Source organism: Ostrea edulis, chromosome 7 (genome assembly GCF_947568905.1).
Source record: "Ostrea edulis chromosome 7, xbOstEdul1.1, whole genome shotgun sequence".
Taxonomy (NCBI): Eukaryota; Metazoa; Mollusca; class Bivalvia; order Ostreida; family Ostreidae; genus Ostrea; species Ostrea edulis.
In genome coordinates this window covers 73592984-73616967 of record NC_079170.1, presented here as the reverse complement: position 1 = coordinate 73616967, position 23984 = coordinate 73592984, and the positions used below count along the sequence as shown (strand labels likewise).

The following is a 23984-nucleotide window of genomic DNA, read 5'->3' as shown; positions in this document are numbered from 1 at the left end:
ACCCGGTTTTATTCAAAACACTAAAGTCCGTTTTTTCACAAATCATACATATATATAATCTCTTGACAATTGCTTATGAAACATTGCCGATCCCAATAAACATGTGCTTATGAATGCGCAAGTTCACCCCTCCCAGCATGTGTATGGTTACGTGCTATTCCGTTAGGTTTTGATGACAAGTTCTTGTGCATGTGCAAGCTGACTTTTCCCCCATAGTATCCAGTTAAACGTCGCTTATACATTTTCTGCGTAGACATTGAGTCCACGCAATAACACTGTTATAAATATTGTTCGTTTTGCAAAGAAAAGCGTTCCTTTTGCAATTACGTCTGTACGTTACGTACCAGATCATTAATTTTGCTTCTTGTACATCTGTTTTGCAGAAAGATCCGTTGATTGAACATTTAATGTGTCAAGTTAAATGTGTCATGTGTCAAGTTTTCATGGTCACTGGAATTATATCAAGTGTTTATTTTCTCTCATATAATACTTTTTGCTCTTTCCACCGCCAATAGAAGCGTAAAGGAGTTCCAAAGGTCTTGACAAGTAAAAGTACATCTTTTTTCCTATCTGTAGTTTAATTCAAAGATATGTCACTTTAAGACTGCTAAGTTTTTGTCAGGAGAGAGAGATAGGGGAAGAGGGAGAGACACAAACAGAGAGAGAGAGAGAGAGAGAGAGAGAACCGCGACCGAATGCCGTACGTCCTCTATAGACGCACCTGCTATTCAATAGTAGTTCAACCAGTGGTAACTAGAAAAAGCACAGGAATTTGAAGTTTTATTAATTAAATCAAAATAAAAATCCGAGAAAAAAATTATCCAATCCGGAAAAAAATATACACCGTCCTCTCAAGCTCCAGTCAGCTCAGTATATAGTAAAACTCGAATATAGCGATCACGGATATAGCGAAATTACGGCTATAGCGAAGTGAAAACGATTTCCCCGGCAAATTCTTTATATATTCTATATAAAAATCTGCGTCTATAACGAACACGGATATAACGAAGTATATTCCTATTCCCCTTGAATTAAAAATGAACGTAAAAATCACCTTTTATAACGAATTCATTTTTTTTTTCATTTTAAATTCTTTGTGATTTTCAACAATCGTTTTCCATTGACATAAAGGATCCACACTTATTACAAAAGTTCTGTTTGTATTTTTTTCAAAAAAGGTTGTTAACGCAAAACAATACTTACACATACGTTTAGGAAATAGTTTGCAGTATTGTTTACTATTCTCGTTAATTAAATTTGAAGTTTGATTACATTTATTTTATCGTACACTCCTTTATTTGTGTAAAGCAACAAGTAAATGACAATTGCAATAGACTGTACATGTATGTATTGCGCAAAATTTTGTTGACATTTCTCTCTCGACATGTTCTTGCATGATTTAATAATCTATCAAGATAAATTATCATATATAAATCAATGTGTAAATTTCTTGCATAAAAATATTTCTTCTCGAAAATATATAGGTTTCATTTCTCTTAAAGACAAAACAAACGCAAGTATATCGATTGCTGCTTTCTTATAGAACTGATATACATGAAGAACAAATCAGTTTTATAACGAATTCGTTATATTTGAATTATGAATTCGCTATAAACGTATAACGAATTACGCTTATAGCGAATTTTTATAGAGGGTCTCCAGAAATTCGCTATATCAGAGTTTTACTGTATTCCGTTACGCTACAACTCCATTGTCATTATTCGTAGGGGACGTAGTCCCGGAGAATTGACACTGTATGGAGTTTGACCGTCTTCTATTAAACTATTTTAATAGAAGGCGGTGTATATTTTTTCCAGATTGGATAATTCTTTTCCGGATTTTTATTTCTATTTAATTGATAAACTTCAGCTCCTGTGGAAGAAGTGATAAGCAGTCTAAGGAAGTATCCCCTTATTACGTCCTTTATAAAGGTCAAAAGGTGTATTCTCATTCTCACACAAAACCAAACCTGTGGTAGTTCGTGTACCAAGACAACAGATAACTGACAAACGAAGCGAGTTCAGCAAAGACTGCTGTGATTGACTGGGATCAGCTGTCGATAATTGAAGGAATGTAAATATCCAGTATGAATTTCAGTTAGAATAGGGGGTGTGTATAACTTTTAGTGCATGCTGTTATGTCCATACAGTACTGGAAGTACATGTATGTGTAATAATGGAGATAAACAGGATTAAAACTGGGACTTTGTATGGCATCAGAAGAAGACAAATTAACGATAAAACTGTTACATCAAGTTCTTGCCTTTTATAAAAGTTGAAGTGTTTTGAAATTCTAACGAGAAACAAACCTACTATGACGCGCTAACTATAGCTTGATGTTCATCTGTTTGTTTTATAATAAACAGATATATGGAGATTAAAACGTGCCGTCTATTATGCAATCTAACAAGTGATCAATTGTGCGATAATGCTATAAGGGGTATATCAGGTATATAACTCACTTCATCTAAACAGAAAACTAAAGCACTCTCTTTGCTTTTCCCCAAGCAAATTAATTTCTTTAAAAACACCTAGTCAAACTTTTCACAAAAATATTTACTTTAAACAAAAGGGCAAATGAGATTGGTTAAACATGAGGAGAGTGAAAATGAGTTGAGTAAAATTATAAATGTACAAAGACAATACACCACGTACACGTAAGACGGAGATATACAATGTACAAAATAGTATTTTCACAACGACAAATCTTGATTTTTCATCAATTCAATTACTATGAATGTCCAACACGTGTCACGTGACTCTAGGCATAAAGGTTCAATAAATCCTATTGAAGTTCCAAACAGGATAATTTTCGCTTCCTGGACAAAAATAATTAAGTTGGCTCCTATTTTAAATTTTGACGCACATGTAACCATTTCAAAGTTGATAAATATCATTAATTTTTTTTATGATACTAAAAATTATAAATACGATAATGGGTGAGGCATAAAATCACCAAAATGAGAATCACTACCATTTGTGGATAGCTATACGTCGATCAATATTACAGTTTTCTGACTTTCATGATGGATGATTTAAGGGAATAACTCAATGTTGTCCATGTTCCCCAGTTAACGCCCTGTCCGTAGTTATTATCTCCATACAGTCCGTTCAAGTTCGATTTATGACATGCGTTATGCCACCAGCCTCCGTTCCCCCACACGGCGCAGTTCAGGATCACATGGTTATCGTTGTCATTGTCAAATGTAGAAAAGGGCATTCCATTGTTACATATACCGCAGGTTCCGCCAAAACTGTCTCCTGTCAATAGAATGACCATACATATACATAATAAAATATCTTAAGTACAATTTATATTTTTTAAACTGCATTAGGAGGGGGTGATGCACTGAGAGAGAGAGAGAGAGAGAGAGAGAGAGAGAGAGAGAGAGAGAGAGAGAGGGGAGAGAGAGAGAGAATATATATATATATATATATACATGTGTATATATATAATCCAAAATATGAGTAAATATCCACACAAGTAATAGTATAATAAAGAAGAATTAGAACGCTGAAAATCACTCAACCGGTTTCATTTTCAATTTTCAAGAGTTGTGACATTATTGCTTAGTTACACATTATAGATTTAACTATGTCGTCAAACATGACGGTTTGCATTGACGCTTTAACAAAGATCATTATGACATCATGATACAACGTTATAAAATATTACATGAGAAGAAAAAAAAATGGAAATAAAAACACAACCAACTTTTGGTCTGTGCAAGATAAAAAATATACAATATGTACAATAATAATGACAAGTTTGTTTACATAGCAGTTGACTTCTGACCTATGTGTTAACAATCAAATAAAACAGATTTATAATGCGTGAAAATGTGTTTATAATTAAATCATATTGAAAATGAAACCGGTTGAGTTATTTTCGGCGTTCAAATTATCTTTTTCTTCTCAATATATATATATATATATATATATATAAATTGATGATCAGATGGAGTTCAATCACATAGCATTTATTTCTATGTGATTGAACTCCATCTGATCATCAATTTATGTAGCTCCGTGAGGCCACGTCGAGCACTCTAGAAGATTATATCGGAGATTTATCTCACTATATATATATATATATATATATATATATATATATATAAACCACTAACCAGCATTTCCGGAATAACCAGTGACTTGGATCCTATAGTTGTCGCTTGCGTCGGCTACTGTAAAACTGGTGTATTCAGCAAATCTTGTATTACCACTGTGGTCCTCCATCTCTATACGCAGTATAGTATGGCTGTCCGTCGTGAGTTTGTTGATGTACTTATTACCTACTCAAGCAATATTCACAAGTTTAATTGCATTCATTACAATGGTCAGACATCAAATACAAAATCTAAAGCTATAAGAACTACTTAGAAAAACAACAGGCTGCGATATAGTAAATATAATTGCGAACATTAAGAGTGCAATATGGTCATAGTAAACTATTTATTTTACATTTTCAATGTTTTACTCCGATATCTTGATCAGACATTTCCCCGTGAATTTGAACAGTGTGCGTATGATTCTTAATCAATATGGTACGACTATTTAATGTCTGGGAATATCCCGACAGAAATGGAAGTAAAATGTCAATTATTGAATTTCATTTTTGAAAATGCATGAGGATATGAATAGGAACGGTTCACGCCAGCTTTTTATAAAGCACTAATATGCCCCATGACAAAAGCTGACGAAAAGCGTGCCAGTTGCATTTTCAAAAGTTGAAATTTAGTTCTTAACATATCTAACCAATAAAATGCTTTCTTTGTTGTTTCTTCGAGCAATGAAGGTAGCAAGCATATGTACCAACAAAGAAAATGGTTTTATCGTTTATAGTGTGTGTGTGTGTGTGTGTGTGTGTGTGTGTGTGTGTGTGTGTGTGTGTGTGTGTGTGTGTGTGTGTGTGTGTTTCTTTTTTTCTTTTTTTTTTTTTTTGCAAATATAAGCTAGATCTAAGCACTAAAATATGTTACACAATGAATCCTTTGACCTTGATGACGCTCCATATTTGGTAATGAATACGGAGGCAGGTGGTACTAAAAACCGAATCGAACTAGATTGCAACAAACATGTATTCATTGTCTGTAATGAAAGCAATGTCAATTTCTAAAGAAATGTAAGTGAACAAATTCGGTGAATGTAAATGTTCATTCATGACATCCCTTTGTTACGTAAACACGCCAATAGAAAGTGCAATATATAGCTACAATTTCCAAGGAAGTTTTATGAAAGTCAGTTCGAAGCACCAATCAGACAAAAACATGAGCTGGGTATAAAAAACATCTTTCAATTGTTAAGAACTCTGGTTCATTATTTTTGCAATAACAGTAACAAAATCAACCTAGCATCGTTGTGAAACACGAGTCTGCGTCCCATGAAGAATTTCTCAATGTTCAATACTTCGATTGAACCCCTCCCCTCTTTTTTCTCTCGCGTCATCCCAACTGGTCCATTCACATTTACAAACAACCACAAATATCCTTACCCCAAAGATCCTAAAATCGCTTCACTGCGTCGGAGCAGTATACGGTGGTTGATTAGTGTCATACCTGTATTTTAGAATTGTGCTATTCCTCTCAAATGCGTACACCAGTAATACACACTTCATTTAGAATATTCACTGGGCTATGCAGTGAGACGGTACATTTAGAATATTCACTGGGCTATGCAGAGTGACGGTACATTTAGAATATTCACTGGGCTATGCAGTGAGACGGTACATTTAGAATATTCACTGGGCTATGAAGTGAGACGGTACATTTAGAATATTCACTGGGCTATGCAGAGTGACGGTACATTTAGAATATTCACTGGGCTATGCAGTGAGACGGTACATTTAGAATATTCACTGGGCTATGCAGTGAGACTGTACATTTAGAATATTCACTGGGCTATGCAGTGAGACAGTACATTTAGAATATTCACTGGGCTATGCAGAGTGACGGTACATTTAGAATATTCACTGGGCTATGCAGTGAGACGGTACATTTAGAATATTCACTGGGCTATGCAGTGAGACGGTACATTTAGAATATTCACTGGGCTATGCAGTGAGACGGTACATTTAGAATATTCACTGGGCTATGCAGAGTGACGGTACATTTAGAATATTCACTGGGCTATGCAGTGAGACGGTACATTTAGAATGTTCACTGGGATATGCAGTGAGACGGTACATTTAGAATATTCACTGGGCTATGCAGAGTGACAGTTCACTTAAATATATTCACTGAGCTATGCAGAGTGACGGTTCAGTTAGAATATTCACTGGGCTATGCAGTGAGACGGTACATTTAGACTATTCACTGGGCTATGGAGTGAGGCGGTACATTTAGAATATTCATTGGGCTATGCAGTGAGACGGTGCATTTAGAATATTCACTGGGCTATGCAATGAGATGGTACATTTAGAATATTCACTGGGGTATGCAGTGAGACGGTACATTTAGAATATTCACTGGGCTATGCAGTGAGACGGTACATTTAGAATATTCACTGGGCTATGCAGAGTGACGGTTCACTTAGAATATTAACTGGGCTGTTCAGAGTGACGGTTCACTTAGAATATTCACTGGGCTATGCAGAGTGACGGTTCACTTAGAATATTCACTGGGCTATGGAGAGTGACGGTTCACTTAGAATATTCACTGGGCTATGCAGTGAGATGGTACATTTAGAATATTCACTGGGCTATGCAGAGTGATGGTTCACTTAGAATATTCACTGGGCTATGCAGAGTGACAGTTCAGTTAGAATATTCACTGGGCTATGCAGAGTGACGGTTCAGTTAGAATATTCACTGGGCTATGCAGAGTGACAGTTCAGTTACAATATTCACTGGGCTATGCAGAGTGACAGTTCAGTTACAATATTCACTGGGCTATGCAGAGTGACGGTTCAGTTAGAATATTCACTGGGCTATGCAGAGTGACAGTTCAGTTAGAATATTCACTGGGCTATGCAGAGTGACGGTTCAGTTAGAATATTTACTGGGCTATGCAGAGTGACAGTTCAGTTACAATATTCACTGGGCTATGCAGAGTGACGGTTCACTTAAATATATTCACTGGGATATGTAGTGAGACGGTACATTTAGAATATTCACTGGGCTATGCAGTGAGCCGGTACTTTTAGAACATTCACTGGGCTATGCAGAGTGACGGTACATTTAGAATATTCACTGGGCTATGCAGTGAGACGGTACATTTAGAATATTCACTGGGCTATGCAGAGTGACGGTTCAGTTAGAATATTCACTGGGCTATGCAGAGTGACGGTTCACTTAGAATATTCACTGGGCTATGCAGAGTGACGGTTCAGTTAGAATATTCACTAGGCAATGCAGAGTGATGGTACATGATCAAATCTAATGAGAAGCTCTGTTGGCCTTCAACGGATTTGATCACATGACCACTCCACCTCCTTTAGCAGAGACGATTTCAAAATGGTTCTTCAGTTCTTAGATAAATAAAATGAGTTATGTTTTAAGTAAGAATGCATTGAAAATGTCCGGTTTATGCGTTAAACTAGCAAATTTCCCAAAAGAACATGTATATACATTCTGTACAGGATATTCCTATGTTATATAGATATTTTGAAACGAAATAGCTTTAATTTCAATTATTCTTGCGAGGTTGAAGGTTAAAACCTTGATGCCGATTTGAAACAGAAATGTCTTTGATCGGACACAACATACGACCAGGGTGTTACAAAAATTTACCAGTAGCTCAGAATGGAATACTGGTTAAACATGTCTGCAGTAACAAAACCACAGCAACATGAATATATATGCCTAAGAACGAAATACGCGTCATCGCACCATTTTAATTTATTCAATATTCGATATTTCAAACGACCCTCTCCCCAATTTTACTGTGTTTCGATTGACCATTTGAAATGCACACTTCAGAATGATGACAACAAAAATCCTTAGTTGAAAGTGATCAAAATCTAAACTTCAGTTGTACGAAAGTTTAGACAGTAACCTTGTTTTCAGGGGAGGAGGGGGGTGGCGGGAGGGGGGGGGGGGGTAGCGTGTCGTTATTATGTACGTCGGGTGGGTTGTTGTTGTTGTTGTTTTTTTGTAATATTTCAAAATTGTATACATGTGTATTTCAAGTTAATAACCATTTCAAAAACTCCAATTAAATGTAAAATGCGGTGCTATGTGATCAATTATTTTCCTTCTGGCTTCATAATATTTGATCGTGTGACCACCTCACTTCACATCCTAGTGAAATATTTATGGTTTAATTCAAGATGAGTTTCATATTTTTGATTGAATTACCTAGCCAGAATTCGGACTCGAGGGATCCAAAACCAAATTCATAATCGGTCCAATTTCTCATGAAATCTTCAGAACCATCTATTCTCCTTTGCAATACCTATATAAATATATTCAATTTTAGAATACATGTGCAATCATAATCCATAAGCTTAGAAACACAGAAATAAGATATGAACGGTGTTAAATGTATTCAATGTATACTCACTGTCCAAGACGACCCGCTCTCAAATGAGCAGTATACCTGTTTGGGTTCACCATCTAATATTATGATGTACACTCCCGAAGTCTGGGTAGTCTGTGATATGTAGTCGCAATCTGTGTCTCTGTCTAAATAAGCATTAAACTTGTATTTAATTAACTTTTATCTTATATTATACACCTATTTACTGGCTATGAGGACAATAGCAAGTTTATTGTCCCCCAAGACAGCAACTATCTCCATAGGCGCAGCCGAGGGGGGACAATAAACTTATAAACAATAAACTTGCTATTGTCCGAATAGTCAGTAAATAGGTGTTTTATTATACCAAAGTAGACTTTACTTCTGTCAGACACACCAAAGTGAAATTTACCAATCCCCAACTAATTAGAGTTATCGGACTTTGACGTCACACTTGATAACACAAGATATATTTCGAAAAAACGCGGGAAAATATAGCATTCGGTAAATAGTTTCAAGACTATTTCCCCCTAGGGTGAGATAGTTCAGAAACTATTTCATAGCTAGCGTTAACCAGAAGAAATAGCAAATTTATTCACCTAACATTCATATAGCAAAAACATTCTGAGGTATAATAATTATAATTATTATATACTTTCAATTTCATCTCTTCTTTTTTCTTTAAAAGTTTGCGGGAATATATCACACGATATATGCCCGGAAACATTCCGGCCCGCAAACATTACGTCACAATCAAATTTCTACGCCGTTAATTTTCAAATTTTTCGTGTTTTTCATCTTTTACTCAGTTAAACCGATAACGTTATTGTTAAAAATAAAATTATTGTTAGTTTCTAAATGAAATTGAAAGTATATAATAAAAAGGTTATAGACTTTGTATGGGAAGCTCGCAAGCTCGGTCCGTCTACGCGCCAAAAAACTCGGTCGTCATATTTTCCCATACAAAGCCTATAACCTATAAATATATTTCATGTAATTGTTATCCTTGTACAATGTTAATTCAGAATTAATTGTAACGATACATGTACTTGTGTAAACATTCTAGAGACTCAGAATTAACTGTAACGGTACATGTACTTGTGTAAACATTCTAGAGACTCAGGATTAACTGCAACGGTACATGTACTTGTGTAAACATTCTAGAAATTCAGGATTAACTGCAACGGTACATGTACTTGTGTAAACATTCTAGAGACTCAGAATTAACTGTAACGGTACATGTACTTGTGTAAACATTCTAGAAATTCAGAATTAGCTGTAACGGTACATGTACTTGTGTAAACATTCTAGAGACTCAGAATTATCTGTAACGGTACATGTACTTGTGTAAACATTCTAGAAATTCAAAATTAGCTGTAACGGTATACGTACTTGTGTAAACATTCTAGAGACTCAGAATTAACTGTAACGGTACACGTACTTATGTAAACATTCTAGAAATTCAGAATTAACTGTAACGGTATACGTACTTGTGTAAACATTCTAGAGACTCAGAATTAACTGTAACGGTACACGTACTTATGTAAACATTATAGAGACTCAGAATTAACTGTAACGGTACATGTACTTGTGTAAACATTCTAGAGATTCAGAATTAACTGTAACGGTATACGTACTTGTGTAAACATTCTAGGGATTCAGAATTAACAGCAACGGTACATGTACTTGTGTAAACATTCTAGAGATTCAGAATTAACAGTAACGGTATACGTACTTGTGTAAACATTCTAGGGATTCAGAATTAACAGCAACGGTACACGTACTTGTGTAAACATTCTAGGGATTCAAAATTAACAGCAACGGTACACGTACTTGTGTAAATATTCTAGAAATTCAGAATTAGCTGTAACGGTACACGTACTTGTGTAAACATTCTATAGACTCAGAATTAACAGTAACGGTACATGTACTTGTGTAAACATTCTATAAATTCAGAATTAACTGTAACGGTACATGTACTTGTGTAAACATTGTAGAAATTCAGAATTAACTGTAACGGTACATGTACTTGTGTAAACATTCTAAAAATTCAGAATTAACAGTAACGGTACATGTACTTGGGTAAACATTCAACAGAATGCGTTAAACGCTGATAACCGTGTAATCATAATTTGGTGAAGTCTCGTCTAGTAAATTTTGTCTAAACAGAAAAAAAAGAGAAGAAAAAAATATTAGCTGACATATACAGTATGTACATAAGGTGCTTTTCTTTATCTTTATCAATATGACACCAGTTATTTCACCTTGTGTGTGTTTTCAATTCCATAGTTACACCGCAAGGTAACGTTCTTGGCTAGCTTCAGCAATAGATAAGTCGATTGATTGATTGTATTTTGTTTAACGCCCTTCTCGAGAATTTTTCACTCATATAGAGACGTCACCAATACCGGAGAAGAGCTTCAAATTTAGGGTGTTGCTAAAACGCGGAACGGAAAATGAAACGGAACGTAAAATATTTTATGCAATAATGTTATGAGGTCAGCATTTTGTAAAATCAAAAGGTTTATTATAAACAAGGGAAGCAGAAATTAGAGAGAATAGGACGTCATCCTCAGAATCAACCACTTCATATAAATACCTCATACTAATGCATTAATATGAACTTAAAAACGGTGGATTTTGTGGATGAATGTATCCAACAGGCGCTTGCTTAATATTTTGCATAGTAAATTTTAATAAGAATATTAAGCAAGCACCTGTAGGTGCCATCATTTTCGCCGGTTTTGTAAGTGACCCCCCCCCCCCCCTCCCCCCCGCGATTGTGACAGTATGTTGTTTTACAAACGAAGAGTAAATAAGATAAACATACTCAAAAATACTTGAACCCCTTTCAAATTCTATTACTTTATTCTGGCTGCTACCTTAGGAAATGATTTTGTGAGCCTACCCAATGAATAAAAGGTACCCCCCTAAAAAAAAAACATTGTTAAAAGATAAAATAATTTTTTGAACAATTTTTCCCAAACGTAGTCTTTGTAAATCAAACGTGCTTTTAATCGAACTAGATATGTTTAAGATAAATGGGTTTGAATTTAGATCTACATGTACACTTGGTACAATATAGATTTAAGCATCACATCAAATTTTAAAGCAAACGAGTTCGGAATAGAAAACAGGCTCGCCTCATTTGTGAAAGTTCGTATATTTACCGATATCCTGCGGATTAGTGCTGAAACTGAAGAGATTCAGCGCGAAAGAAAGACTAAAACAATCAATGTAAATTAGGTTCAAGTTTACAACCCATAGTAAGAGGAATCAACATATTTATTTCATGATATATGAAATAGCTAAAAGCCCAACACAAAATTTATGCTTGAATGGAATTAAAAGTCATCTCATTATTAATCTAAATGTTAAGATAATATATAAGTATTTAGATTAGAAATGAACTGCTAGAAGTCCTCCCTATTTAGGATTGGGGTGTTGCGGTCACTAAATCTCTGTTAGTTAAAAAATAATAAATCAAACACAAGATATTCAACTTGTTGACTTAAAAACATGATCATGAGTTATCGTTGTTTTATACCTACATTGTATCATACTCCCCGTTGTAAGCACACACATACACGGTATTGTGTGTAAATACATGTACATGTGCGTTAATGACGTTTCGCCGGGGGGGGGGGGGTGAACCACGTGTGTTCTTTTCATTTTTTACCCCTAGGTGTCACTGCTCGCTAACACTCTCAATGCCGATATTTCAAAATTCTTGTAAAACGCTTTTTAGATTCTTATACAAACGTTTAACTTAATTCGCTTAATCAATTTATGATGCAAAATTTTAAGATAAAGTTGTTTTATAGCTTGTAAACAATTCCCATATTGTTGATTTTAATCAAAATGAATTACCCCCCCCCCCCCCCCTTTTTGGCGTTATCTTAACTACATTAATCATTCTAATTTTCAATTCCGTTCCGTTTCGTTTTCCTTCCCGCGTTTTAGCAACACCCTCAAAGTTAGGCCTATGCTCGGCGCATTCAGCCATAGAGCAGTGAGAGTTCTTTAGCGTGCCACATCCGCTGTGACACGGGACATCCGGTTTTAAGGTAAACGAATAGAGCGACAGACCGGGGTCTCCGACGATGGTGTTTGCCCAACTCTTTCTTTTGTATTGCGTATAGGAGTTATGAGATTTATCACTGTTCTTTATCTTCGCCTTACATATGAATTAACTTGGTATGAGGACACACACCTTGCAAACCCCAGCCGGCACTACTTTTTTCTAAATTCTTTATTTTGTATTATTATCATTTTTTGATAGTAGGTACAAAGTAGCAGTGTTACAATGTAATAATTTTAAAAAGACCAAAAAAAAAATTATATTAAACTTGAACAAAAAGGTATTTTTGTTAGATTTTATTTTTATTTTACACAATAAACCACTTTCAATTGATAAAAGTTCAATACCGCCTCTTTATGATATCAAAATCCATGTAATAGCATAGAACACACATATCATATTCTAAATAATGGTATGTTTTAAGTATTATTAAATTTAGTTCTCTTTCGTTTTGAATTACATTTTTCACTGAATAAAAAAATGTTTTATTCAACTTTCAAGGCACACATTTTGCCAGATGACATCACATTGACCGGCGGATCGCGAGCAGTTGCTTTTTAGAATTTACTGTACATTGTATCGAATTTTATTGACTCCATTCCACAAATTAATTTATAAATTGATTTAATCAAAGCATACGTCGACAAAGCAATCAAATTCTTTTCTGAAGGGTAAATGACATTATTTCACAACTTCTTAACTATCCTTTATTATCTTAACTATCTTTTATTATCTTAACTATCCTTTATTATCTTAACTATCCTTTATTATCTTAGCTATCCTTTATTATCTTAACTATCTTTTATTATCTTAACTATCCTTTATTATCTTAACTATCCTTTATTATCAGGTAGTGAGAATTGTGTTTTTTATGCAAAAATAATTGTGAATACTATTTTGTAGAAAGTCCTTTATCAACAAATTTTCAGATTATCTAAATCAATACATTTTAAAACACGTTCATAACTGGAAAAAGTAATGAAAGCTAAATCAAAATCAACGGGAACGGATGATTGTGGTGAGGTTTGGAAAATTGAATCATAGAGTCGTCTGTTGTCGAATTGGGTTAAAAATTGTTAAAATTTTCAACCCAAAAATACATACATATCAGATGATAAATAGGCTGTGTTTAGAGAATATTGGTATATACACATTTAATTCAAAACTAGTGAAAGTTACACTCAAACTATTGAAAGTTACACTCACGCTAGTGAACGTTACACTCAAGCTAGTGAAAGTTACACTCAAGCTAGTGAAAGTTACACTCAAACTAGCGAAATTTACACTCAAGCTACTGACATTTACACTCAAGCTATTGACATTTACACTCAAGCTACTGACATTTACACTCGAAATTCTTAAAGTTACACTTGGGATAATGGAAATTACACTCGTGATAGTGAAATTGAAACTTCCACTATCCTGAATGTAACATTCAGGACAGTGGAAGTTTCTGAGTCAGTAGATCACGTTGAGCAATGTGTCTCACGGGAAGCCAACTACTGACTTGTTCTGACATGAAAACTTGTACTTCTTTTCACGTTTCTTATACAATCAATGTATGCGAAGTTTCCCATTTCAGTCGACACTTTTTTCCTAGTAATTACGTTTTCATTGCAATAGATAGTTCTGTTATAATTCGAATTCGATACTTCTTTTCCTAACAACAGATAGTTCTGTTATAATTCGAAATAAATTTCGTGTTTCGCTCTCTTAATCTAGTTTGACTGGACTATAGAAAATATTGAACTTACCATAAATACAAACCCCTGTCGTCCTGTCTAGGTAGCCTTCACTTTCACACACATCATCCTATAAAATAATTTTGTAGCTTGTATTCTTGATCAAGAAATGTCTTTAAGTAGCCATTATGCAATAAATTCATTAAGTATTTCACACTTTTTTGTAATTTGTACTTAATTCATGTACATTTGTACATGCAATAACTCAACCATGTTTCGTAAAACAATCATTGGTTTATTGCAAGGCATTTTTATTTGTTTTAATATTTTGAAAATAGATATATCATGAAAAACTAGTATTTTATTCATATAATTTCGTAAGTAGGCTGTCGTGTGTGTCGTTTTGATGGAAAAGTTTATACGCGTTTATATATCACAGAAAAGTAAAATAAGATTAACTGATAACAACATTTTGTTAAAATACTTACCATCTGAAATCTTTTACACAGGGGTCCACTAATAGCAGCCCCCGTGTCCCTTCTTCCACTGCTTAGTCTGCATGTATCCCCGGAGGCAGCCGTACATACTTCTATAGCATTGCACTGAAGATTATTCATACAGTTCTGGGCACATCGGGATTTGGTCATAAAGTCAGATAAATCAAAGACTGATAATGTTTCATTTTGGTCATCATACGATACGTCTCCTATGTACGTGAAATACCCAAATTCTTTCAAAGCCTGGCTATGGATCATCAAGCAGGCTATTACGAAACCATGGAGATGGGAGTTTTGTACCCACATCTTCGTCGAAGGTCTAGATTCCCCAAAGTAACTGAATCCAGGATGAGGCGATGTTTTTTTCCCCCCCAAAGTAGAGTACCTTCTGACGAGTTTTTTCATCACGTGGTTGCAATTTCCTTTGTCACTTCCGCTCAAAAAACTCGGGAGATCATTATGGATTAAAATTGGGAAAAAGTAAACTCCATCTGTATAAGACACGTGTAATGCTTATGTAAATATTGATATTGTTCTGAAAGGAAACTTTAAGCGATGGAACTATAAATATAAAGATGTAGGATTGCACTGTATCTCCTTCAATATACCTCAAACATGAACCAATTCATTTTGTAAATAATGCATAACCACCAGGTCGTGAGAAAAGTAAACATTTTTTTTTTCTTCAATGGCGATTTTTTTTTCATCTATCTTAGTATCATGACACGTAAAGAAAGAAATCTATAAAACTTAATCCATATTCCACTGTCTCTGTGTTCATCATTCTGCCGTCAGTTTCAACATTAGTTATTTGAATTTCTATACCATTCTCAAATTTTCATTTACTTAATGTATTGTCAGTACTAATTTACTTTTTATATGCATCTATTACATGTATTTAGTATTTTATACAGTGTATGGTATATGCTTGTATTAAGGGAGATGTCGGTCTAAGTTGTGGAACTTGTACATGTATACAGTCCGCCGTTTGTCTAATTGTCAATGCGTTATGTTCAAATCATAGGAAAGTATCTGAATTTTTTTTCAAAGAAAAAAAAAGCCCACCATAATACGCAGTCTTAGAGACAATGGCAAATTATTTTCTCGACTGGGAAATACATTATGAAACACTGTCCCAGGATGTGGGCATCTAAAGAACTGTGTATTTTGACGAATTTTGGACCATTTGATGTTAAGATGAAGATCGACATTCTTCGGGAATTTTCCGATCATGTTGAGAAGGTTGACCTGTCTGTTGACCTATACATGATATTTATGGTCGCGTCGTTGAGGTTTCTTTACCGTGCCAACGCTTATTGTAACTTTAGTTTAATTTTGCTTCTAATTTCGAGTTCTTGGGAAAAGAAGGGTCACTGCCTATGTTAAACGCCTTAATTTGGAGGCGGCGCCGGCGTAGAGGCAAATTTTGACTCCCATAGAATAATGACCGGGGGGTCATTTTTCGACGTCGAAAAGTGACCCCCGGTCATTATTCGACGTAGAATAATGACTCCTTTTGGCCATAGAAAAAATGTCTTTTTCAAAAAATCAGTTCGTTTTACGTTTAGAAAAATGATCCCCGTAGAATAATGACCCTCTTGTAAATTTTATTAAGGATTATTTCTCTGGTAATGCCTAAGGGAGACAGTCCAACATTGTCATATTATAAGTAAATCTATCATTCATATGAAACGTAACCAGATCAAAACATATTAGGAATTGTAATTTTGTTTCAAAAATAAGAATTTACATGTTTTAACAAAATAGTTACTCGTACCAAATAAGGATTAAAGGAAATATTTAATGGTCGAGTGATTCTTTTAAGTACTTGAAAAAAAACGCTCTTTTGTATCCACTACGAAAACTGTTTCAAAGCACACTATCAAAATACATGTAATCATACATGAACTGCAGATCACCCATCAGTTATATATAAGCGTTCATCCATTTGAAATTTGGGAGCAAAAAAGCAGAACACTACATGTATGTTTTCTTCATATCCGCTGAAAGAAATGCAGATTTTATTATATAGAATCAACGGAATCACCACGGATGTTCACCGGAGAGGACAGGAAAGTGGAATGCTGACGGGATCAAAACAAATTAGAAAGAATTTTAGCGGAATTTTTCTCCCGCAGAAATTTTTAACATGTCAAAATTTTTCTGTCGATAAGCCCAACCTCTGCAGACCTGGATGGACATGCCGGGGGGTTACTATGTCTGGGAAATCCTCCAATTCTGATCAGCGGCGGGAATTGTGTACTCATGCGGATATCCAAGGAATTTCGAAAGGGGGAGACAAATTGCGCCCCCCCCCCCCCCCCCCCCAATCAGCCATTTTTATAGGGTGCTAAACCTGGAATTAATCTTAATTAATCACATCTTTTAGTAAATATGCTTCATCTACATTCTTCACACACATACACATACACACACACACACACAGAGAGAGAGAGAGAGAGAGAGAGAGAGAGAGAGAGAGAGAAGAAGGTGACACACTTTACTCTAGTGCGTTTCTACACGGTGATAGCAGGTGTACTGCATTTACTGTGATATGACAGTGCGGCGTTTTATTTTGGGTATTTTGAAAATTTAACACAATAGGCAGTGGCGTAGCTGAGCTAAAAATAGTGAGGGACACCAAAGGAATCCCCTTTAAACACATCTTGACTTGACAAGAAAAAAAGAAAAATATTAAATAAATTAAAAAACACGTAGGATATCCTTCTGACACTCCAAAATCCTATTTCGGGGGAGGGGGGGGGGGGGGGGGCAACACTTCCCTTGTCACTTTTTTTTTTTTTTTTTTTTTACACTTTATATACTTTGCTTGTATGCCATTTCCTACTGACTTCATTAATCAAGTTTCATGTATTTACATCTTTCCCGAATAAAATTTTGAAGAATTCTGGAGGGTCTTCCGACTGTAATGACTCAACATTGTTTTATTTGTGGGTACTAACTAACAATCCCAATCTGATAAAAATGAGATCCTCCATCTGCTCCTTTGTGTTTATGTTGTAAAGACAACATGAAAACAAAGGAGCGGATCGGGGATCATATTTCTAATCAGATTGTAAAAATGCCTTATTTAAGGGGGCACAACCATACGTCTTTCCCCTTTGAAAAGTGTGGGGGCATGTGCCCCGGCTGTACCTTCCCCTACTCCCCATGTATTGTTACGACATACTGCACTTTTGAACATTGCAATGGGGGGGGGGGGTCCCTTCTAATATAAATGAGATATAACTATATCACCGTGAGAACATTTTTCTTGTAACTAATAACTTTATGACGGTTTAAAACGTAACTCGGTCAAAAAAAATGTAGTACGGAGAGAATAGGTTATGTACATGCAAGAAATAATGCTTTGAGTGCTGAGAACCTGCATATTAGAATTGAGTATTTTTTTAACCATGGTATATTCTCATCTGATCAATCTATGTTAATTTTGTGTTAAAAAAGTGAGGGGGCACAAACCCACTTGCGCCCCCCCCCCCCCCTCTTCCAAAAGTGAGGGGGCACCTGCCCCCGTTCCCCTGTCCTACACCCCTGATAGGCATAAATTATCCAGTGAAATGCTATAGTCTACCCAAAGTTATCGTTCGCATACTCACTAATACCTCTATCCACACTTACTCATTTTTCAAAATTCTTGAAAAACGATAATGATGCGTAAATGAGATAAGTTATTGACTTCAGTTGCAAAAAAATGTATGTCAATTCATCAGTTTTAAGAATATTTCACGCCTCTCTGTGACACAAGAAGTATTGTATTTAGACGCAGCTCTTTTTTTTAACCGTGAAAAAAAAATTACACATGGAATAAATTTGATAAGAGGAGCAGCAGGAACGATAACTCTGGGTAAATAATGACACGCATCCTTTCAAATAAAGCAATCTGCTAAAAAAGGGAGGGGGGTCATTTTTCTACAGGGTTCATCATTTTTCAGGTATGACACCCAAAATAATGACCCCTGGGTCTTCTTTCTACAAAATTATCCAATTTTTCTACGGCTAGGGGGTCATTTTTCGGTGTTGAAAAATGATCCCCGGTCATTATTCTATGGGAGTCAAAATTTGACTCTACACCGGAATTGAGAATCAAACACATGATCTCGCCATCTCCCGGTTGTGAAGCGAGAATTCTAACAACTAGTCTATAGCAACGGGCAACGGCGTGATAATTTTTACCCACATTTTCACAGACAACGAGCCAACGAAAGTTACATATGGGTTATCAGGAAAATTCAAAAGCAAAGCAACGAAGTTATGTAGTAGCGAAAGAAAAGACGATTTCGCTGTATTACTGTATTAAGTCTGCACAGATTTGCTCATAACAATAGCCTTTATTATAGCTCATACATGTATGCATCTAGAACGCTTATTGGAAATAGTGCTGTACGTATGATATTAAAGGGAAACAAGGGATACCTTATTGAACGGTCGCTATTTTACAGATTTACATCTCACTTGTGAGGGAAAAAGCTTCGGTAGCTAAATAATGTACATCTATATCAGGTTCACATCATAAAACTGATGATTGTCTCATAGCAGTAATTATAGAATTGAATATATTTAGTATGGCAAAGAAGCAGTTATGATATAAAAGCATTCAGCTTGGCCTGGCATACACAATTTTTTTTATTCAACACTGTTTTCTAGCGCCTTTCAGTTTTAGTTCAAAAAGGGATTCCTTTTGGGGCCATTGCCTTGACAATAATCGAATCATGTCTTTCAGTGAAATACTATTTTTCATAACTTTGTCTATTGATTACAGATATTATACGTATATTTGGCCGATGTTTACTTTAGAATATAATTACTTCAAAGAAACGCCAGAAAGCATCGCTTCGGTGTATTAATATTAAATTCAGTCGATGTATTGAATTGTATAGAAATAACCTAGATTTTATCAAAGTATGCACATTTAATTTTAAATCCATTAGCTATGAACAACAACTTGTTTTCAAAGATGATGAAAGATTTATGTTGATATTTGTAAAATGAATAAAATTCACTTCTTGCACCACCATGTCTCAATCATTTCCCACACTTTGTAAAGAGTTAGAAGGATCATTTATACAATATGAAGACAATGTCGCTTTTTGTCACATCATTTTTCAGAAATTCAAGATCAACACATTTTTATATGTAAAACATTTATTTTGTCAATGTGTGCAGTTTCATTCGATTTGATAAGATAAACCTTGCGTTACTTTAATCTAAAATCTACATATTTTATCACCACGGAGCACTCTTGACAACATTGTAACATAAAAAGACAGAGCTCATGACTGTTGCTCAAACATTCGTCCCCTCTACATTTCAAACACGGTCATTGGGGCGTTAGCCACCCTTTAAAAATGTGTCTATACCGCTCAACAATTTATTTGTTAACAAATATTCAAGTAGCTTACGTTGGTTTTTCAGTATTTTCAATTTCTTTTTACTGCGAAACTCTGCTATACCAAGTTCCGTGAACATAGTGAACTACTCATCAATGTCCATGACGTTACCAACTCTTTTGACCATATTTTTGCTTTAATTCATTTCCTCTCGGGCACTCAATCGTCCAATTCAAAGTATCTTCAATCGTATATAGGGAGAGGCAATACATTACGATTTTGGAAAATTATAGAAAATATAAAAGTTCCTGAAACTTATATTCTAGGAATATTGCAAATTGATTAACCCAAAATATACATCGGCATATGCATCCTATTTTTCTTTGTGGCAGGAGTCCTACGTCAAGTGAAAATGTTTCCTGTCTGATTGTGATATTTTGCGTTGAATTATTTGATTTGAAATAAAATTAATAAGTGATCATCTTTCCCTGAAACAGGCATTGTCGAATTTTAAAACTATCATTAATATTTTATAGCTTGTTGGAATAGGGGTCATCTTGCATAATATGACGTCAAACTGAAATGTCCCATGCTTACTAGTCTTCCTATATATATGTGTGTGTGTGTGTGTGTGTGTGTGTGTACCAATGTTTATGTATTTTTTTCATTGCGTCATGCACATATACTGAGAAGAGGGTCACTTCAGTTGATGTGTTGGTGTTGTGTTTTAATATCCTTTCGCAATGTTGACTTTAGGGACATAGATAAATACAGAGTCAAACATGTGACTCAGACTGATGGTAGAATGCTGATATTTGATTTGTTTTTCTTCATTATCATTAAATTCTTTTTTATTCATGTGAAGGACTTTTTCTAATTACCAGAAAAATGTTTTGCAAAGAAAGCATCACACTATATAAAAAGTACAATGAACTGGCTTCTACAGTCAGTGCAGTTTTCTATCTCTGTTAAACACAACGCTGAGCCCTAGATACACTGTAAGAATGATATTTAAAATGAAAACGAAAATCGAAAATTTACCCATGTAAATGTATTGCATGCTGAAACTAACTTCTATCATTAGAATAGGCATGATCTATTGTATATGAGTACGTTTTTGAAACGTAAGCAATGTATACAACCTGTTGTTAAATGAAACAGATATTAGACTTTGTAACCGGGAGGTCGTGAGTTCGAGTCCTGCTCGTGCTATAGTCGCATCAAACCTAAGATGTTAACATAGTGAATAATTCTTCACCAAACGCTCGGCATTTAGAAGTGCCAATCACTGGTCTTTTGCATATGACTTTATAACCGAGGTCCTGCGTTGCGGCAGACGCTGGCACGTTAAAGAGCCCTAAGCACTAAGCATAGGTCTAAATTTGTGGTACTTCCCCTACAGCTCAATATGAGTGAAAAATTCTCGATGAACAATAGACGTAAGTCGAATTCTGCATACTGCGAAAACCTGTGGAGTTTTGTACAACAATGTGATCAGGATGCTGTTTCACTTTGAGTGAGCTACAGATCTATATTTACATTTGTTGATTTTATATTTTTTAACGTCCCACTCGAGAATGTTTCACTACCACAATCACTGCAAAATTTAGGCTTATGCTCGGCGCTTACAGCCTCTGGGCACTGAGAGATCTTTATTGTGTCACACCTGCTGTGACACGGGACCTTAGTTTCTGTGATGTCATCCGGAAGGACCGCCCATTTAGTCGCCTTATACGACAAGCAAGGGGTGCTAAGGTCTTAGGAAGTATACTAACCCGGATCCCCACGGGACTATTTACATCTGCAAATGTGTACCCTTATATGACAATGCTAACGAAATTGTTGTTCGATTGAAGTTGGTCACGTGATCAAACTTCCCTGCGTATGAATAACATCATCGCTTCAAAATTAAAATATTTGGGTTAGTTGTACTACTTTCACCTCGTTTATGCTTACGCAATGCCATCATATCAGAAAGAAAATAAAACCACGCATCAGAATATTTAAATAGAGTTTATGTTGTAATAGACAGGAATAAAATTCCAGAAACATTAAACATACCGTTCAGTTGTTTTACTTGAAATACCATTTGTAATTAAACCTGCAACATCTGCAATATGGCAAATCTATATGGCGACTTTGGCAGTGGAGGCGAAGAATTGGAGGCAGAGTTATTTACTTTATCATGATATCCTGTTGTTTCCGTGCAATAGCCAGCACGACCATGAGGAAAAATTTTGTTGATGTCAGAGCACCTCTGCAAGTCGTCATCAAAATCCTACAACAGAAATATTCCAAAAGAACAAAATGTCTTTGTCAGTTCGTGTTTATTTTTACACACCTTGGATGCCAAAGAAAGCAACTTACCCGCACTTCGTCTGAATCTGTCAGCGTAAATGTTGTAACCACGAGTACTGACGATGAGCATGCCGTTGTTTCGTTCCTAAACTTGCAAAAACCTGACCAAGAGATGAGTGTCAACTTCATCCATCCTCCGTCAGTTATCTCAAATATTCTAAATTCCTGTCCAAATCTGTGTTTAATTCTTACGATTCAACTTAGAATAGGCCAACGGTTTCTCAGACACTACGTGACCAAATCACATCCAGAATGCAGTTTACTACGCTCTTATTGTCTTCAAGTGAGTTCACTTGAAGCTCTAAACTATCTTGGAATTAAAAACAATATGCTCAATATATTCTTATAGCCTATGGTGATCAGGTCTTTCAACAGTCCATTGTAATTCCCATGGACACGAATTGTGCTCCTTTGCTAGCTGACATTTTTAATATTATTAAGCAGAGTTTATTCAAAAGCTTCTACATGAGAGGAAAAATCTGGTTGTAGCCTTCAACTTGACATTTAGATAATTATATCGACGACGATGTTTTATCTATTAACAATAATCCTTTTCATTCATATGTCAATTCAATAGATTCCTGTGAACTCGAAATAAATTACACCAGAGAATACTCCATATCTGCTTCGAACTTAGATATTGTATTGGAAATAATCATCAATGGCAAACTAACAACTCAACTTTATGACAAATGGGATGATTTCCGTTTCTCTATCGTCAACTTCCCCTATGTATGTAGCAATATTCCGTTATCACCTGCATATGGTGTTTATATCTCTCAAATGATTCCATACGCAAGAGTTTGTTCTGCGTATGATCAGTTTAAATCGAGGCAGGCTACTGACAATCAAGTTGATGGTACAGAGATTATAACAGTCCCGTTTGAACTCAATATTTTGCAAATTTTATGACCGTTTTAATGATTTCATTTACCAATACAACTCATAATTGGGTCAAATGCTGTCTGACGTGTTTCATACCGATTGTTAAGCAGTTCTTGGCACACTGTTTTGACTACGGATCACTCCGTTTATCTGATCAAGTTGTAGGGCTCATGGCGGGTGTTACCGGTTGACAGGGGATGCTTACTCCTCCTAGGCACCTGTACCCACTTCTGGTATAACCAGGGGTTCGTGTTTTCCCAACTTTCTATTTTGTATTCCTTATGGAGTCATGAGATTGATCGTTGTTCGTTGTCTTCACCTTTTGTGCAGATACTTCACCATTGCATGCTGAAACTTACACATCAGATAATGATATTTCTTCATTATATGATTATACTTTGTCTTTATATGCTGATGTCTTTATTACATGATTAAATTACAATTTGTCGCATTTGAGAAGGAGAATGCGATATTTGAGGGTTAATCATAGTCGATAGATAAACATTGTTTCCCGTCCTCAAGACCGTAAACTGAGAATAGACGTAAGTCTATATTGGGTTGTATTCAACTAACCTTTGGAATAATTGTCAAAAGCAAATATTTTCAGTATATGTTTGCATTCAATTGTTTTATAAATCAGCAGTCTTTTAAACGTCTTTGCTAGATAAATGTTAAGATATA

At 35.3% G+C, this 23984-nt stretch overlaps 1 protein-coding gene across 1 annotated transcript; it reads right to left on the bottom strand.

Moving 5' to 3' along the window:
• Nucleotides 1–2253: 2253 nt before the first annotated feature.
• On the bottom strand, nucleotides 2254–15197 carry LOC125655949 (microfibril-associated glycoprotein 4-like). Its single transcript, XM_048886490.2, has 6 exons — nucleotides 14704–15197; nucleotides 14288–14345; nucleotides 8498–8619; nucleotides 8293–8389; nucleotides 4127–4291; nucleotides 2254–3260 (listed from the first exon to the last, which is right to left on the bottom strand). Exons 1-6 carry the CDS (start codon nucleotides 15115–15117, stop codon nucleotides 3004–3006), a joined length of 1113 nt encoding a protein of 370 aa, XP_048742447.2. The 5' UTR covers nucleotides 15118–15197; the 3' UTR covers nucleotides 2254–3003.
• Nucleotides 15198–23984: the final 8787 nt, after the last annotated feature.